This window comes from Nyctibius grandis, unplaced genomic scaffold (genome assembly GCF_013368605.1).
Source record: "Nyctibius grandis isolate bNycGra1 unplaced genomic scaffold, bNycGra1.pri scaffold_59_arrow_ctg1, whole genome shotgun sequence".
NCBI classification, from domain to species: Eukaryota; Metazoa; Chordata; class Aves; order Nyctibiiformes; family Nyctibiidae; genus Nyctibius; species Nyctibius grandis.
The window spans coordinates 337,262-356,239 of record NW_027167600.1 but is presented as its reverse complement, the minus strand read 5'-3'; the positions used below and the strand labels follow the sequence as shown (position 1 = coordinate 356,239).

At 58.9% G+C, this 18,978-nt stretch overlaps 1 protein-coding gene across 1 annotated transcript in view; it reads left to right on the top strand.

Moving 5' to 3' along the window:
* LOC137677433 (IgGFc-binding protein-like) overlaps window positions 1-12,385 on the top strand; it is a 72,622-nt gene extending 60,237 nt beyond the window's left edge. Inside the window, exons 19-24 of the mRNA XM_068424737.1 lie at window positions 144-745; window positions 2,593-3,106; window positions 4,204-4,403; window positions 6,592-6,966; window positions 8,008-8,292; window positions 12,179-12,385. Coding sequence (XP_068280838.1) covers window positions 144-745; window positions 2,593-3,106; window positions 4,204-4,403; window positions 6,592-6,966; window positions 8,008-8,292; window positions 12,179-12,181 — 1,979 coding nt within the window. The 3' untranslated portion in view covers window positions 12,182-12,385. The remainder of the gene's footprint in view (window positions 1-143; window positions 746-2,592; window positions 3,107-4,203; window positions 4,404-6,591; window positions 6,967-8,007; window positions 8,293-12,178) is intronic.
* Window positions 12,386-18,978: the final 6,593 nt, after the last annotated feature.

Below are 18,978 nucleotides of genomic sequence, written 5' to 3'. Positions count from 1 at the left end.
CTCCAGAACCTTCCCCACTTGGCCGCCCTCCTCCGCACTCACTCCAACACCTCAACATCTTGACGCTCAACTCTACTCAAAGGTTTTGGAGCTCTTCAAACACCACCTCGGCTGATTGTCCTCCCTCCTCCTCCTCCTCACAGGCCCCGTGTGCCCCCCGAACCAGCACTACGACCTCTGCGGCCCCGCCTGCCCCCCGACGTGCCGGGGCGAAGCGGAGGGGGAGGAGTGCGACGCCACCGCGGCGTGCGCCGAAGGCTGCTACTGCGACGAGGGCTTCCTACTAAGCGGCGACCGCTGCGTCCCCCTCTCCCAGTGCGGCTGCTCGCACGAGGGCCGCTACTACAAGGCGGGCGAGGAGTTCTTCGCCTGCCCCCGGTGTAGCGAGCGTTGCGCGTGTAAAGGCGGCGGGGCGGTGGAGTGCCGGCCCGCGGGGTGCGCGGCGGGCGAGGAGTGCGCGGTGCGGGACGGGGCGCGGGGTTGTTACCCCCGCGAGTGCGGGGTGTGCCAGGTGCTGGGCGCCGTGTCCTACGCCACCTTCGACGGGCGCCCGCTGAGTTTCGCCGGCACTTGCACCTACGCGCTGGCAGAGGTGGAGGCCGCCGGCCCCGAGGACCCGCTGGTGCCCTTCGTGGTGGAGGTGGAGAAGGGGAGCGGCGAGGAGGGCCCGCTCGTCCGGCGGCTGGTGGTCACCGTGCACGGAGTAACCGTGGGCATGGCCAGGGGCGCCCAGTGGGAGGTGACGGTGAGTAGGGGGGTGCTTTGGGGGGTGCAAGAAGTGTTTCGGGGTGCAAAGTCAGCGTGTAACCTCCTCTTTGGGTTGCAAACGCTGTTTTGGGGTGCGCAGTGGGATGGGCAAACTCTACTCCGGGGTGTAAACCCTACTCCGGGGTGTAAATCTGATGTTGGGGTGCACAGCAGGCAGTGCAAGTCCTGCTTTGGGGTGCAAACCCTACTCCGGGGTGCAAACCTGATGTTGGGGTTCACAGCAAGTCCTACTTTGGGGTTCAAACCCTGCTCTGGGGTGCAGAACAGACATTGCAAGCCCTGCTCCAGGGTGTAAACCTGATGTTGGGGTTCACAGCAGAGAGTGAAAGCACTGCTCCGGGTTGTAAACTTGATGTTGGGGTGCACAGCAGGATGTGCAAGCCCTACTTTGGGGTTCAAGCCCTACTTTGGGGTGCAAAACAGACACTGCCAGCCCTGCTCCAGGGTGCAAACCTGATGTTGGGGTTCACAGTAGTGAGTGCAAGCCCCACTTTGGGGTGCAAACCCTACTCTGGGGTGCAAATCTGATGTTGGGGTGCACAGCAGTGAGTGCAAGCCCTACTTTGGGGTTCAAGCCCTGCTCCAGGGTGTAAACCTGATGTTGGGGTGCACAGCAAGATGTACAAGCCCTACTTTGGTGTTCAAGCCCTACTTTGAGGTGCAAACCCTACTTTGGGGTGTAAACCTGATGTTGGGGTGCACAGCAGGATGTGCAAGCCCTACTTTAGGGTTCAAGCCCTACTTTGGGGTTCAAGCCCTGCTCCGGGTTGTAAACCTGATGTTGGGGTGCACAGCAGGATGTGCAAGCCCTACTTTGGTGTTCAAGCCCTACTTTGAGGTGCAAACCCTACTCCAGGGTGTAAACCTGATGTTGGGGTTCACAGCAGGATGTGCAAGCCCTACTTTGGGGTTCAAGCCCTACTTTGAGGTGCAAACCCTACTTTGGGGTGTAAACCTGATGTTGGGGTGCACAGCAGTGAGTGCAAGCCCTACTTTGGGGTTCAAGCCCTGCTCCGGGGTGTAAACCTGACGTTGGGGTGCACAGCAGGACGTGCAAGCCCTACTTTGGGGTTCAAGCCCTACTTTGGGGTTCAAGCCCTGCTCTGGGTTGTAAACCTGATGTTGGGGTTCACAGCAGGACGTGCAAGCCCTACTTTGGGGTTCAAGCCCTACTTTGGGGTTCAAGCCCTGCTCTGGGTTGTAAACCTGATGTTGGGGTTTGCAGCAGGATGTGCAAGCCCTACTTTGGGGTTCAAGCCCTACTTTGGGGTGCAAACCCTACTCCAGGGTGTAAACCTGATGTTGGGGTTCACAGCAGGACATGCAAGCCCTACTTTGGGGTTCAAGCCCTACTTTGGGGTTCAAGCCCTACTCCAGGGTGTAAACCTGACGTTGGGGTGCACAGCAGGACATGCAAGCCCTACTTTGGGGTTCAAGCCCTACTTTGGGGTTCAAGCCCTACTCCAGGGTGTAAACCTGATGTTGGGGTTCACAGCAGTGAGTACAAGCCCTACTTTGGGGTTCAAGCCCTCCTTTGGGGTTCAAGCCCTGCTCCGGGGTGTAAACCTGACGTTGGGGTGCACAGCAGGATGTGCAAGCCCTACTTTGGGGTTGAAGCCCTACTTTGAGGTTCAAGCCCTACTCTGGGGTGCAAACCCTGCTCCAGGTTGTAAACCTGATGTTGGGTTCATAGCAGGATGTGTAAGCCCTACTTTGGGGTGCAACCTCAATTTTTTGGGTGCAACCTCCATTTTTTGGGTGCTAACTCCACTTTTGGGGTGCCCACCCCCCCCTCCTCACCCTCTACTCCTGCTTTCCTCGCAGGTGGACGGCGAGCAGCACCTCCTGCCCTTGACCCTGGCCGGGGGCGCCGTGACGGTGTCCCAGGAGGGCACCCACCGGGTGCTCCAGGTTCAAGGTGGCCCCAAAGTCCTCTACGACGGCGACTCCTACGCCCTGGTCACCCTGGTGGGCACCTACCGTGGCCGCACCAAGGGCATCTGTGGCAACTTCAACGGTGACCCCACCGATGACCTCGTGGCCCCCCAGGACCTCGGGGACGCCTGGGGCACCCTCACCCCCTCCTGCACCCATGGGTCCCCACCCCCCGCTTGCCTCTCGGACAGCCCGGGGCCTTGCGGGGTGTTGATGGAGAAGACGGGCCCCTTCGCTGGGTGTCACGGGGTGGTGGCACCCCATGAGTACGTGGTTGGGTGCGCGCAGGAGCGCTGCGGCCAGCCGAGCACCGCGGTGACGTGCCGTGGCTTGCAGGCCTACGCCGCCGCTTGCCAGGCGGCCGGTGGGACGCTGGAGGAGTGGCGAGGAGCTGCCGAGTGCCGTGAGTCACCGGAGGAACCGGGTGGGGTGGTGTGTCCATGGGGTGGGTTTGAGGTTCTACAAGGTGGAATCATGGAGTCATGGGCAAGGAGGAACCTCATGAGGTTCCTCAAGGATGTTTCTTCTCAGGAAGGGTCATTAGATGTTGGAAGGGGTTGTCCAGGGAGGTGGTGGAGTCACCATCTCTGGGGGGGTTGAAGTCCTCCAGACCATCACCCCCAAGTCCTCCTCACCCATCACCCCCAAGTCCTCCTCATCCATCACCCCCACGTTCTCCTCACCCATCACCCCAAGTCCTTCTCACCCATCACCCCAAGTCCTCCTCACCCATCACCCCAAGTTCTCCTCACCCATCACCCCAAGTCCTCCTCACCCATCACCCCCAAGTCCTCCTCACCCATCACCCCAAGTCCTTCACCCCCAAGTCTTCTCACCCATCACCCCAAGTCCTCCTCACCCATCACCCCCAAGACCTCCTCACCCATCACCCCCAAGTCCTCACCCATCACCCCACGTCCTCCTCATCCATCACCCCAAGTCCTCCTCAACCATCACCCCAAGTCCTTCTCACCCATCACCCCCAAGTCCTCCTCACCCATCACCCCCAAGTCCTCCTCACCCATCACCCCCAACTTCTCCTCACCCATCACCCCCAAGTCCTCACCCATCACCCCAAGTCCTCCTCACCCATCACCCCAACTCCTCCTCACCCTTCACCCCCAACTTCTCCTCACCCATCACCCCCAAGTCCTCACCCATCACCCCCAAGTCCTCCTCACCCATCACCCCCAACTCCTCCTCACCCATCACCCCAAGTCCTTCACCCCCAAGTCCTCCACCCCCAAGTCCTCCTCAACCGTCACCCCAAGTCCTCACCCATCACCCCAACTCCTCCTCACCCATCACCCAAGTCCTCCTCACCCATCACCCCCAAGTCCTCACCCATCACCCCAAGTCCTCCTCACCCATCACCCCCAAGTCCTCACCCATCACCCCAAGTCCTCCTCACCCATCACCCCAAGTCCTTCACCCCCAAGTCCTCCTCACCCATCACCCCCAAGTCCTCACCCACTTCTCTTTGTCTTCTCGCCCCACCAGCCCTCTCCTGCCCACCCAACAGCCACTACGAGCTCTGCACCCGCACCTGCGACCACGCCTGCGCCACCCTCACCGCCACCACCCCCTGCACCCACAAGTGCTTCGAGGGCTGCCAGTGCGACGAGGGCTTCCTCTTCAACGGCCACGAGTGCGTCCCCACCGACTCCTGCGGGTGCCTCCACCGCGGGCGCTACTTTGAGGTGGGTGCTGGTCACGGTGGCCTGCACCCTTGCGTGGGGCACGTTGCACCCTTGCACGCCCCATGGGTGGTTGCACCCTTGTATGGGACACGTTGCACCCTTGCACGCCCCATGGGTGGTTGCACCCTTGGGTGGGGCATGGTGCACCCTTGCACACCCCATGGGTGGTTGCACCCTTGGATGGGGCACGTTGCACCCTTGCACACCCCATGGGTGGTTGCACCCGTTCAAGATGACTGTTGCACGACCCATGGGTGGTTGCACCCTTGCATGGGGCATGGTGCACCCTTGCACGCCCCACGGGTGGTTGCACCCATTCAAGGTGGGTGTTGCACACCCCACGGGTGGTTGCACCCTTGGATGGGGCATCTTGCACCCTTGCACGCCCCATGGGTGGTTGCACCCTCGCATGGGGCATGGTGCACCCTTGCACGCCCCATGGGTGGTTGCACCCTTGTATGGGACACGTTGCACCCTTGCACACCCCATGGGTGGTTGCACCCATTCAAGGTGGGTGTTGCACGACCCACGGGTGCTTGTGTCCTTGCATGGGGCATCTTGCACCCTTGAACGCCCCATGGGTGGTTGCACCCTTGCGTGGGGCATGTTGCACCCTTGCACACCCCATGGGTGGTTGCACCCTTGGATGGGGCATGGTGCACCCTTGCACACCCCATGGGTGGTTGCACCCTTGCATGGGGCATGGTGCACCCTTGCACACCCCATGGGTGGTTGCACCCATTCAAGGTGGGTGTTGCACGCCCCATGGGTGGTTGCACCCTTGCTTGGGGCATGGTGCACCCTTGCACGCCCCACGGGTGGTTGCACCCTTGGATGGGGCACGTTGCACCCTTGCACACCCCATGGGTGGTTGCACCCTTGGATGGGGCATCTTGCACCCTTGCACACCCCATGGGTGGTTGCACCCATTCAAGGTGGGTGTTGCACGCCCCATGGGTGGTTGCACCCTTGGATGGGGCATGGTGCACCCTTGCACACCCCATGGGTGGTTGCACCCTTGCATGGGGCATGGTGCACCCTTGCACGCCCCATGGGTGGTTGCACCCTTGTATGGGACACGTTGCACCCTTGCACGCCCCATGGGTGGTTGCACCCTTGCATGGGGCATGGTGCACCCTTGCACGCCCCATGGGTGGTTGCACCCTTGCATGGGGCATGGTGCACCCTTGCACACCCCATGGGTGGTTGCACCCTTGAACGCCCATTGGGTGGTTGCACCCTTTCATGGGGCACGTTGCACCTTTGCACGCCCCATGGGTGGTTGCACCCTTCCATGGGGCATGGTGCACCCTTGCACACCCCATGGGTGGTTGCACCCGTGCAAGGTGGGTGTTGCACACCCCACGGGTGGTTGCACCCTTGGATGGGGCATCTTGCACCCTTGCACTCCCCATGGGTGGTTGCACCCTTGGATGGGACACGTTGCACCCTTGCACGCCCCATGGGTGGTTGCACCCTTGGATGGGGCATCTTGCACCCTTGCACGCCCCATGGGTGGTTGCACCCGTTCAAGATGACTGTTGCACGCCCCATGGGTGGTTGCACCCTTGCGTGGGGCATGGTGAACCCTTGCACGCCCCATGGGTGGTTGCACCCTTGCATGGGGCACGTTGCACCCTTGCACGCCCCATGGGTGGTTGCACCCTCGTGTGGGGCATGGTGCACCCTTGAACACCCCATGGGTGGTTACACCCTTGCATGGAGCACGTTGCACCCTTGCACACCCCATGGGTGGTTGCACCCATTCAAGGTGGGTGTTGCACGCCCCATGGGTGGTTGCACCCTTGGATGGGGCATGGTGCACCCTTGCACGCCCCATGGGTGGTTGCACCCTTGGATGGGGCATGGTGCACCCTTGCACGCCCCATGGGTGGTTGCACCCTTGGATGGGGCATGGTGCACCCTTGCACGCCCCATGGGTGGTTGCACCCTTCCATGGGGCATCTTGCACCCTTGCACACCCCATGGGTGGTTGCACCCTTGAACGCCCATTGGGTGGTTGCACCCTTTCATGGGGCACGTTGCACCTTTGCACGCCCCATGGGTGGTTGCACCCTCGCATGGGGCAAGTAGCACCCTTGCACACCCCGTGGGTGCTCGCACCCGTGCAAGGTGGGTGTTGCACGCCCCGTTGACCGCGTCCTTTTTGGCCCATCCCACCCCGCAGATCGCCGAGACCGTCCTCTCCGCCGACTGCGGCGAGAGCTGCACGTGCCGCGCCGCCGGTGGCATGCAGTGCCGCCCGGCCGGTTGCCCCTTCGGCCAAGCTTGTGGCCTCAAGAACGGCGTCCGAGGCTGCGTGGAACAACCGGGCCGTTGCACCCTGGCCCCAGCCGCCCGCTTCGCCTCCTTCGACGGGGCCACCGGCGCCACCACGGCCACCGGGGTCTACGTGGTGACCACCCCGTGTGATCCTCAACGGCCCGCCTGGTTCCGGCTCTTGGCTGATGTTGGGGAGAACCAGGACCGGCCCGTTGTGGTGGCCCTTCACCTCTTCACCCCCCAGGCCTTCGTCACCATCAAGAGGGACAAGAGGGTCTGGGTAGGTCATCCCCACCCTTCTACCACCCAAAAGGTCTCATTGCTCTTGGTTGTAACCAAAATTCGTGGTTTTCCACCAAAATATTACAAGGTCCATCAGTGTCACCCAACCGAAACACCCACGTGGGCTGTCCTTCATCCCACCATCATCATGAGATGTTCACAAGTTGACCCATCCCTTCATTTTTGACCCCAACTGCTCCTTTCCCACCAATTTCACGTGAAGGAACCCATGTGTGTCACCCCTCATCCCACCATCATCATGAGATGTCCACACGTTGACCCAACCCTTCATTTCTGACCCCAGCTGCTCTTCTCCCACCGATTTCACGTGAAGGAAACACCCATGTGGGCTGTCCTTCATCCCACCATCATCATGAGATGTCCACACGTTGACCCAACCCTTCGTTTTGACCAAAATCACCTTTTTTTACCACCAATTTAATTCGAGAGAAGGTTCTGCAGGTGCCACCCTTCATCCCACCATCATCATGAGATGTCCACACGTTGACCCATCCCTTCATTTTTGACCCCAACTGCTCTTCTCCCACCGATTCCACGCGAAGGAGACACCCACGTGGGCTGTCCTTCATCCCACCATCATCATGAGATGTCCACACGTTGACCCAACCCTTCGTTTTGACCAAAATCACCTTTTTTTACCACCAATTTAATTCAAGAGAAGGTTCTGCAGGTGCCACCCTTCATCCCACCATCAGAAGATGACCATGCGTCTACTCAACCCTTTATATTGACCAAAATCCCCTTTTTTCCCAGTAATTTAATGGAAAGGAAGCACCCATGGGTGCCCTCCCTCACCCCAGACCCCTCTCCCACCACCCACGGAGGGACCTCAGGTGTCCAGGTCCTCATACCACCTCCCACCCTCATCTCTCCATACCAAAACCGGAAGGGTTTCACCCCATTTTGGGTTCCACCACTACGGAGAAGGTTGATGGTGAAGAAATGACCCATTTCTTGGCTTTTTCACCCCAATTTAAATTTCATGGAGCCATGTTCTCCCTCTTGGTGTCTTCTCCAGGTCAACGGGGTCCCAGCCACCATCCCTGCGGAGGTCTCCAGCACGTTGACCGTCACGGAGACCCGGGGCACCATCTGGATCACCCAAAAACCCGAATTCCTCATCGGCCTCAACGCCGCCGGGGAGATGACGGTGACGGTGGCCCAGGAGCTGAGCAAACTCCTCTGTGGCATCTGCGGTGACTACGACGGGGACGTGGCCAACGACCTCCGAGGGCCTGATGGGAAACTGGTGGCCAACGTGGTGGCGGCGGCGAAGGCTTGGAGAGCACCTGACTTCACCCACGTGAGTGTCCCCAGGAGGTGACAACATGGTTTGGGTGATGATGGGCATCTTTCCTGTCCTAGCTTGGCCTTGGTTGTGTCCCCGTGGGCCTTGGTGCCACCACGGTGGAGAAATGACCATCAATAGGTCCTTGGTGCCACCACGGTGGAGAAATGACCATCAATAGGTCCTTGGTGCCACCACGGTGGAGAAATGACCATCAATAGGTCCCTTCAGATTAACCAAAATCGCCTTTTTTCCACCAATTTCATGCAAGAGAAGCCCCCCGAGGTGCCATCTTCATCCCAACGTCCTCAAGAGCTCTTCATCCATCATCCCGTTCCCTCACCTTAACCAAAATTGATGTTTTTCCACCAATTTCGTGCAAGAGAAGCCCCCCGAGGTGCCATCTTCATCCCAACGTCCTCAAGAGCTCTTCATCCATCATCCCATTCCCTCACCTTAACCAAAATTTACTTTTTTCCACCAATTTCGTGCAAGAGAAGCCCTCCGAGGTGCCATCTTCATCCCAACGTCCTCAAGAGCTCTTCATCCATCATCCCAGTCCCTCACCTTAACCAAAAGGCCCAAAAAGGGAGAAAAGGTCCCAAAAGAGGGGGGAAAGGTCCCAAAAGAGGGGGGAAAGGCCTAAAAAGAGGGGGGAAAAGGCCCCAAAAAGGGGGAAAAGGCCCAAAAAAGGGGGAAAAGGCCTCAAAAAGGGCAAAAAGGCCCAAAAAGGGGGGAAAAGGCCCAAAAAGGGGGAAGAGGCCCCAAAAGAGAGGGAAAAGGCCCAAAAGGTGGAGGAAAAGGCCCAAGAAAGGGGCAAAAGGCCCAAAAAGAGGGGGAAAAGGCCCCAAAAGAGAGGGAAAAGGCCCAAAAAGGGGGAAAAGGCCCAAAAAAGGGGGAAAAGGCCCTAAAAGTGAGGGAAAAGGCCCAAAAAAGGGAGAAAAGGCCCAAAAAAGGGAGAAAAGGCCCCAAAAAGAGGGGGAAAAGGCCCAAAAAGAGAGGGAGAAAGCCCAAAAAGGGGGAAAAGGCACAAAAAAGGGGGAAAAGGCCCAAAAAGAGAAGGAAAAGCCCCAAAAGTGGGGGAAAAGGCCCAAAAGAGAGGGAAAAGGCCCAAAAAAGGGGGAAAAGGCCCAAAAAGAGTCGGAAAAGGCCCAAAAAAAGGGGGAAAAGGCCCCAAAAAGGGGGAAAAGGCCCAAAAAGAGGGGGAAAAAGCTTAGAAAGAGGGAGGGAAAGGCCTAGAAAGAGCGGGGGAAAGGCCCAAAAAAGGGGGAAAAGGCCCAAAAAGAGACAGAAAAGGCCCCAAAAAGGGAGAAAAGGCCTAAAAAGAGAGGGAAAAGGCACAAAAAGAGGAGGAAAAGGCCCAAAAAAGGGGGAAAAGGCCCAAAAAGAGGGGGAAAAGGCCCCAAAACAGAGGGAAAAGGCCCCCAAAAAGGGGGAAAAGGCCCAATAAGAGGAGGAAAAGGCCAAAAAAGGGGGTAAAGGCCCCAAAAAAGGGGGGAAAGGCCCAAAAAGAGAGGGAAAAGGCCCAAAAAGAGAGGGAAAAGGCCCAAAAAGAGGAGAAAAAGGCCCAAAAAAGGGAGAAAAGGCCTAAAAAGAGGAAAAGGCCCCAAAATGGGGAAAAGGCCCCAAAAAGGGGGACAAGGCCCAAAAAGGGGGAAAAGGCCCCAAAAGAGAGGGAAAAGGCCGAAAAAGAGAGGGAAAAGGCCTCAAAAAGGGGGGGAAAGGCCCAAAAAGGGGGAAAAGGCCCAAAAAGAAGGGGGGAAAGGCCCAAAAAAGGGGGAAAAGGCCCAAAAAGAGACGGAAAAGGCCCCAAAAAGGGAGAAAAGGCCCCAAAAAAGGGGAAAAGGCCCAAAAAGAGGGGGAAAAGGCCCAAAAATGGGGAAAAGGCCCTAAAAGTGAGGGAAAAGGCCCAAAAAAAAGGGGGAAAAGGCCCCAAAAAGTGGGAAAAGGCCCAAAAAAGGGGGAAAAGGCACAAAAAAGGGGGGAAAAGTCCCGAAAAAGGGGGAAAAGGCCCAAAAAAGGGGGAAAAGGCCCAAAAAAGTGGGAAAAGGCCCAAAAAAAGGGGGACAGGCCCCAAAAGAGAGGGAAAAGGTCCCAAAAAGGGGGAAAAGGCCCAAAAAGAGGGGGGAAAGGCCCAAAAATGGGGAAAAGGCCTAAAAAGAGGGGGAAAAGGCCCAAAAAAAGGGGGAAAAGGCCCCAAAAAGGGGGAAAAGGCCCAAAAGGTGGGGGAAAAGGCGCAAAAAAAGAGGGAAAAGGCCCAAAAAAGGGGTTAAGGCCCAAAAAGAGGGGGAAAAGGCCCCAAAAGAGGGGGAAAAGGCCTAAAAGGAGGGGGGGAAAAGCCCAAAAAAGGGGGAAAAGGCCCAAAAAGAGGAGGAAAAGGCCGAAAAAATGGGGAAAAGGCCCCAAAAAGGGGGAAAAGGACCAAAAAGAGGGGGAAAAGGCCCAAAAAAAGGGGGGAAAGGCCCCAAAAAGGGGGAAAAGGCCCTAAAAGTGAGGGAAAAGGCCCAAAAAGAGGAGGAAAAGGCCCAAAAAAGGGGGAAAAGGTCCCAAAAAGGGGCGGAAAAGGCCCAAAAAGAGACGGAAAAGGTCCAAAAAAGGGAGAAAAGGCCCAAAAATGGGGAAAAGGCCCCAAAAAGGGGGAAAAGGCCCAAAAAGGGAGGAAAAGGCACAAAAAGGGGGGAAAGGCCCCAAAAGAGAGGGAAAAGGCACAAAAAAAGGGGGAAAAGGCCCAAAAAAGGAGGAAAAGGCCCAAAAAGGGGGAAAAGGCACAAAAAAGGGGGAAAAGGCCCAAAAAGAGGAGGAAAAGGCCCAAAAAAGGGAGAAAAGGCCCAAAAAGAGACAGAAAAGGCCCCAAAAGGGAGAAAAGGCCTAAAAAGAGGAGGAAAAGGCCCAAAAAAGGGAGAAAAGGCCCAAAAAAGGGGAAAAGTTCCCAAAAAGAAGAAGGAAAGGGCCCAAAAAGGGGAGAAAAGGCCCAAAAAGGGGGGAAAAGGCCCAAAAAGAAGGGGGGAAAGGCCCAAAAAAAGGGGGAAAAGGCCCAAAAAGAGACGGAAAAGGCCCAAAAAAGGGAGAAAAGGCCTAAAAAGAGGAGGAAAAGGCCCCAAAAAGGGGGAAAAGGCCCAAAAAGAGGAGGAAAAGGCCCAAAAAGAGGGGGAAAAGGCCCAAAAAAGGGGGAAAAGGCCCAAAAAGAGGGGGAAAAGGCCCAAAAAAGGGGGAAAAGGCCCAAAAAAGGGGGAAAAGGCCCAAAAAGAGTCGGAAAAGGCCCAAAAAAAGGGGGAAAAGGCCCCAAAAAGGGGGAAAAGGCCCAAAAAGAGGGGGAAAAAGCCTAAAAAGAGGGAGGGAAAGGCCTAGAAAGAGCGGGGGAAAGGCCCAAAAAAGGGAGAAAAGGCCCAAAAAGAGACAGAAAAGGCCCCAAAAAGGGAGAAAAGGCCTAAAAAGAGAGGGAAAAGGCACAAAAAGAGGAGGAAAAGGCCCAAAAAAGGGGGAAAAGGCCCAAAAAGAGGGGGAAAAGGCCCCAAAACAGAGGGAAAAGGCCCCCAAAAAGGGGGAAAAGGCCCAATAAGAGGAGGAAAAGGCCAAAAAAGGGGGTAAAGGCCCCAAAAAAGGGGGGAAAGGCCCAAAAAGAGAGGGAAAAGGCCCAAAAAGAGAGGGAAAAGGCCCAAAAAGAGGAGAAAAAGGCCCAAAAAAGGGAGAAAAGGCCTAAAAAGAGGAAAAGGCCCCAAAATGGGGAAAAGGCCCCAAAAAGGGGGACAAGGCCCAAAAAAGGGGGAAAAGGCCCAAAAAAAGGGGGGAAAGGCCCAAAAAGAGGAGGAAAAGGCCCAAAAAAGGGGGAAAAGGCCCAAAAAAGGGGGAAAAGCCCCAAAAGTGGGGGATTAACCCTTTCTTTTCTCTCTTTTTCCCCCAGTGATGCCAAAACCACCGTCCAGACGCCTGCACCGGGGACGACCCGCCTCGTCGCTGAGGTCATCGCGGCCAAACCGAAGCGTAGACCCAAAATTGGGATTATTTTTTTCCCCCAGCCCCAAATTTGAGGTTTTCTCCCCCAAAACCAGAAAAAACGGGGAGAAGCCGCCGCTGGGTTCAATAAAAGTACCCAAAATTGGCATGAAAAGATGGTGGAAAAGGGTTTAGGGGGGAAACTGGGATAAAGCAGGGCTAAACTGGGCCAAACTGGGTGCAAGCAGTATCAAACTGGGTGAAACCAGTATCAAACTGGGAGAAACCAGTATCAAACTGGGGGAAACTGGGCCAAACCAGTCCTGAACCGGACGAAAGGGGGTGAAACCAGGACTAAGCTTGGTGAAACTGGGACTAAACTGGGCTAAAGTAGACAAAGTTGGGGCTAAACTGCAGTAAACTGCAGTAAACTGGGCCAAACCAGTCCTAAACTGGGCTAAACCAGTCCTAAACTGGGAGAAATCAGGACTAAACTGGGCTAAACTGGGATAAACCAGGGCTACACTGGGCCAAACTGGGTGAAACCAGTATCAAACTGGGAGAAGCTGGGTCAAATCAGTCCTGATCTGGGCTACACGGGGCTAAACCAGTCCTGAACTGGGCTACTCTGGGTGAAACCAGGAGTAAACTTGGTGAAACTGGGACTAAATTGAGCTGAAGTGGGCTAAACCAGTCCTGAACTGGGCTAAACTGGATGAAACCTGGACTAAACTAGGCTAAACCAGTCCTGAACTGGGCTAAACCAGTCCTAAACTGGAATAAACCAGTCCTGAACTGGGCTAGACTGGGCTAAACCAGTTCTAAACTGGGCTAAACTAGGAGAAATCAGGCCTAAACTGGGCTAAACTAGTGCTAAACTGGGCCAAACTGAGTGAAATCAGCATGAAACTGGGAGAAACTGGGTCAAAGCAGTCCTGATCTGGGCTAAACTGGGGCTAAACTAGTCCTGAAATGGGCTAAACCAGTCCTGAACAGGGCTAAACGGGGCAAAATCAGGACTAAAGTGGGTAAGACCAGGACTAAAGTGGGCAAAACTATTCCTGAACTGGGCTAAACTGGGCAAACCCAGGACTAAAGTGGGCAAAACCACTCCTGAACTGGGCTAAACTGGGCTAAACTGGGCAAAACCAGGACTAAAGTGGGTAAAACCAGGACTAAAGTGGGCAAAACCAGTCCTGAACTGGGCTAAACTGGGCAAAACCAGGACTAAAGTGGGTAAGACCAGGACTAAAGTGGGCAAAACTATTCCTGAACTGGGCTAAACTGGGCAAAACCAGGACTAAAGTGGGCTAAAGCACTCCTGAACTGGGCTAAAGTGGGCAAAATCAATCCTGAAGTGGGCTAAACTGGGCAAAACCAGGACTAAACTGGGCAAAACCAGGACTAAAGTGGGCAAAATCAATCCTGAAGTGGGCTAAAGTGGGCAAAACCAGGACTAAAGTGGGCAAAACCAGTCCTGAAGTGGGCTAAACTGGGCAAAACCAGGACTAAAGTGGGCAAAACCAGTCCTGAAGTGGGCTGAAGTGGGCTAAAGTGGGCAAAACCAGGACTAAAGTGGGCAAAACCATTTCTGAACTGGGGCTAAACTGGGCAAAACCAGGACTAAAGTGGGCAAAACCAGTCCTGAACTGTGCTAAAGTGGGCAAAACCAGGACTAAAGTGGGCAAAACCACTCCTGAACTGGGCTAAACTGGGCTAAACTGGGCAAAACCAGGACTAAAGTGGGTAAAACCAGGACTAAAGTGGGCAAAACCAGTCCTGAACTGGGCTAAACTGGGCAAAACCAGGACTAAAGTGGGTAAAACCAGGACTAAAGTGGGCTAAACCTGTCCTGAAGTGGGCTAAAGTGGGCAAAATCAGGGCTAAAGTGGGCAAAATCAGGACTAAAGTGGGCAAACCCACTCCTGAACTGGGCTAAACTGGGAGCAATCATGCCTGAACTGGTCTGGGCTGGCCCGGGGCGGTTCCCGGACGCTGGGGCCGTGCCAGCCCCGTTGCCCCGGGCCATCCTTGTCCCCCCCCCCCCCAGTGACGTGTTGGGTCAATATTTCCCGTCACGGCCTTGAGCCCGGGGCCACCCGGGCGCCGGGGGGGGGGGGGGGGGGGGGGGGGGGGGGTCCCCTGGGGGGGGGGGGGTCCCCCTCCCCAGTGCCCCCAGTCCCCCCTCCCAGTCCCCTCCAGTATGGCCCCCCAGTGGTCCCAGTTGCTCCCAGTGCATCCCATGGCTCCCCCGGTGCCCCCCCATGTCCCCCAGTTCTCCCCAGTATGTCCCACTCTCCCCAGATGTGTCCCCCAGTTCATCCCAGTGTCCCCCAGTTCTCCCCAGTATGTCCCACTCTCCCCAGATGTGTCCCCCAGTACACCCCAGTGTCCCCCCAGTCCCCTCCAGTCTCCCCCAGTATCCCCAGTCCCTCCCAGTGCATCCCAGTCCCCCCCAGTTTGTCCCACTCCCCCCCCAGTCCCTCCCAATGCACCCCAGTCCCACTCACTGTCCCTCCCAGTGTCCCCAGTCCCCCCCAGCATGTCCCAGTCCCCCCCAGTGTCCCCCCCCAGTCCCACTCACTGTCCCTCCCAGTGTCCCCAGTCCACCCCAGCATGTCCCAGTCCCCCCCCAGTCCCACTCACTGTCCCTCCCAGTGTCCCCAGTCCCCCCCAGCGTGTCCCAGTTCCCCCCAGTGTCCCCCCACAAGACCCCACAGTCCATCCCAGTGTCCCCAGTCCACCCCAGCATGTCCCAGTCCCCCCCCAGTCCCACTCACTGTCCCTCCCAGTGTCCCCAGTCCCCCCCAGCCTGTCCCAGTCCCCCCCAGTGTCCCCCCACAGGAGTCCACAGTCCATCCCAGTCCCCCCCAGTTTGTCCCACTCCCCCCCGGTCCCACTCACTGTCCCTCCCAGTGTCCCCAGTCCCCCCCAGCATGTCCCAGTCCTCCCCAGTGTCCCCCACAAGACCCCACAGTCCATCCCAGTGTCCCCAGTCCACCCCAGCATGTCCCAGTCCCCCCCCAGTCCCACTCACTGTCCCTCCCAGTGTCCCCAGTCCCCCCCAGCATGTCCCAGTCCTCCCCAGTGTCCCCCACAAGAGCCCACAGTCCATCCCAGTGCATCCCAGTCCCCCCCAGCATGTCCCAGTCCCCCCCAGTGTCCCCCCACAGGAGTCCACAGTCCATCCCAGTCCCCCCCAGTTTGTCCCACTCCCCCCCGGTCCCACTCACTGTCCCTCCCAGTGTCCCCAGTCCCCCCCAGCATGTCCCAGTCCTCCCCAGTGTCCCCCACAAGACCCCACAGTCCATCCCAGTGTCCCCAGTCCACCCCAGCATGTCCCAGTCCCCCCCCAGTCCCACTCACTGTCCCTCCCAGTGTCCCCAGTCCCCCCCAGCATGTCCCAGTCCCCCCCAGTGTCCCCCCACAGGAGCCCACAGTCCATCCCAGTCCCCCCCAGTTTGTCCCACTCCCCCCCGGTCCCACTCACTGTCCCTCCCAGTGTCCCCAGTCCCCCCCAGCATGTCCCAGTCCTCCCCAGTGTCCCCCACAAGAGCCCACAGTCCATCCCAGTGCATCCCAGTCCCCCCCAGCATGTCCCAGTCCTCCCCAGTGTCCCCCCACAGGAGCCCACAGTCCATCCCAGTCCATCCCAGTCCCCCCCAGCATGTCCCAGTGTCCCCCAGTGTCCCCCCACAAGAGCCCACAGTCCATCCCAGTCCATCCCAGTCCCCCCAGCATGTCCCAGTGTCCCCCAGTGTCCCCCCACAGTCCATCCCAGTCCATCCCAGTCCCCCCAGCATGTCCCAGTGTCCCCCAGTGTCCCCCCACAGTCCATCCCAGTCCATCCCAGTCCCCCCCAGTATGTCCCAGTCCCCCCCAGTATCCCCCTACAAGAGCCCACAGTCCATCCCAGTCCATCCCAGTCCCCCCCAGCATGTCCCAGTCCCCCCCAGTGTCTCCCCACAAGAGCCCACAGTCCATCCCAGTCCATCCCAGTCCCCCCCAGCATGTCCCAGTCCCCCACAGTGTCCCCCCACAGGAGCCCACAGTCCATCCCAGTCAATCCCAGTCCACCCCAGTCCCCCCAGCATGTCCCAGTCCCCCCCTAGTCCCACTCACTGTCCCTCCCAGTGTCCCCAGTCCCCCCCCAGCATGTCCCAGTCCCCCCCCAGTGTCCCCCCCACAGTCCATCCCAGTCCATCCCAGTCCCCCCCAGCATGACCCAGTGCCCCCCAGTGTCCCCCCACAGGAGCCCACAGTCCATCCCAGTCCATCCCAGTCCCCCCCAGCATGTCCCAGTCCCCCACAGTGTCCCCCCACAGGAGCCCACAGTCCATCCCAGTCAATCCCAGTCCACCCCAGTCCCCCCAGCATGTCCCAGTCCCCCCCTAGTCCCACTCACTGTCCCTCCCAGTGTCCCCAGTCCCCCCCCAGCATGTCCCAGTCCCCCCCAGTGTCCCCCCACAGTCCATCCCAGTCCATCCCAGTCCCCCCCAGCATGACCCAGTGCCCCCCAGTGTCCCCCCACAGGAGCCCACAGTCCATCCCAGTCCATCCCAGTCCCCCCCAGCATGTCCCAGTCCCCCCCACTGTCCCCCTACAAGAGCCCACAGTCCTTCCCAGTCCATCCCAGTCCCCCCCAGCATGTCCCAGTCCCCCCCAGTGTCCCCCCAGTGACCCCCCACAGTCCATCCCAGTCCATCCCAGTCCCCCCCAGCATGTCCCAGTCCCCCCCAGTGTCCCCCCACAAGAGCCCACAGTCCATCCCAGTCCATCCCAGTCCATCCCAGTCCCCCCCAGCATGTCCCAGTCCCCCCTAGTGTCCCCCCACAAGACCCCACAGTCCATCCCAGTCCATCCCAGTCCCCCCAGCATGTCCCAGTCCCCCCCAGTGTCCCCCCAGTGACCCCCCACAGTCCATCCCAGTGCATCCCAGTCCCCCCCAGCATGTCCCAGTCCCCCCCAGTGTCCCCCCACAGGAGCCCACAGTCCATCCCAGTCCATCCCAGTCCCCCCCAGCATGTCCCAGTCCCCCCCAGTGTCCCCCCACAAGAGCCCACAGTCCATCCCAGTCCATCCCAGTCCCCCCAGCATGTCCCAGTCCCCCCCAGTGTCCCCCCACAAGAGCCCACAGTCCATCCCAGTCCATCCCAGTCCATCCCAGTCCCCCCCAGCATGTCCCAGTCCCCCCAGTGTCCCCCCACAGGAGCCCACAGTCCATCCCAGTCCCCCCCAGCATGTCCCAGTCCCCCCCAGTGTCCCCCCACAGTCCATCCCAGTCCATCCCAGTCCATCCCAGTCCCCCCCAGTATGTCCCAGTCCCCCCCAGTGTCCCCCCACAAGAACCCACAGTCCATCCCAGTATGGCCCAGTCCATCCCAGTGTGACCCCAGTCCACCCCAGTATGGCCCAGTCCCCCCCAGTGTCCCCCCACAAGAGCCCACAGTCCATCCCAGTCCATCCCAGTCTCCCCCAGTGTCCCCCCACAGGAGCCCACAGTCCATCCCAGTGCATCCCAGTGCATCCCAGCATGTCCCAGTCCCCCCCAATGTCCCCCCACAGGAGCCCACAGTCCATCCCAGTCCATCCCAGTCCCCCCCAGCATGTCCCAGTCCCCCCAGTGTCCCCCCACAGTCCATCCCAGTCCATCCCAGTGCATCCCAGTCCCCCCCAGCATGCCCCAGTCCCCCCCAGTGTCTCCCCACAAGAGCCCACAGTCCATCCCAGTGCATCCCAGTCCCCCCCAGAATGACCCAGTGCCCCCAGTGTCCCCCCACAGGAGCCCACAGTCCATCCCAGTCCATCCCAGTCCCCCCCAGCATGTCCCAGTCCCCCCCAGTATCCCCCCACAAGACTCCACAGTCCATCCCAGTCCATCCCAGTCCCCCCCAGCATGTCCCAGTCCCCCCCCAGTGTCCCCCCACAAGAGCCCACAGTCCATCCCAGTCCATCCCAGTCCATCCCAGTCCATCCCAGCATGTCCCAGTACCCCCCAGTGTCCCCCCCCCAAGAGCCCACAGTCCATCCCAGTGCATCCCAGTCCATCCCAGTCCCCCCCAGTGTCCCCCTACAAGAGCCCACAGTCCATCCCAGTCCCCCCCCCAAGAGCCCACAGTCCATCCCAGTCCATCCCAGTGCATCCCAGTCCCCCCCAGCATGTCCCAGTCCTCCCCAGTGTCCCCCCACAAGAGCCCACAGTCCATCCCAGTGCATCCCAGTCCATCCCAGTCCCCCCAGCATGTCCCAGTCCCCCCCAGTGTCCCCCCACAAGAGCCCACAGTCCATCCCAGTCCATCCCAGTCCCCCCAACATGTCCCAGTCCCCCCTAGTGTCCCCCCACAGGAGCCCCCAGTCCATCCCAGTCCATCCCTGTCCATCCCAGTGCATCCCAGTCCCCCCCAGCATGTCCCAGTGCCCCCCAGTGTCCCTCCACAAGAGTCCACAGTCCATCCCAGTGCATCTCAGTCCCCCCCAGTATGTCCCAGTCCCCCCCAGTGTCCCCCCACAGGAGCCCACAGTCCATCCCAGTCCATCCCAGTCCCCCCCAGCATGTCCCAGTCCCCCCCAGTGTCCCCCCACAAGAGCCCACAGTCCATCCCAGTGCATCCCAGTCCCCCCCAGCATGTCCCAGTCCCCCCCAGTGTCCCCCCACAAGAACCCACAGTCCACCCCAGTGCATCCCAGTCACCCCAGCATGTCCCAGTCCCCCCCAGTGTCCCCCCACAGGAGCCCCCAGTCCATCCCAGTCCATCCCAGTCCCCCCCA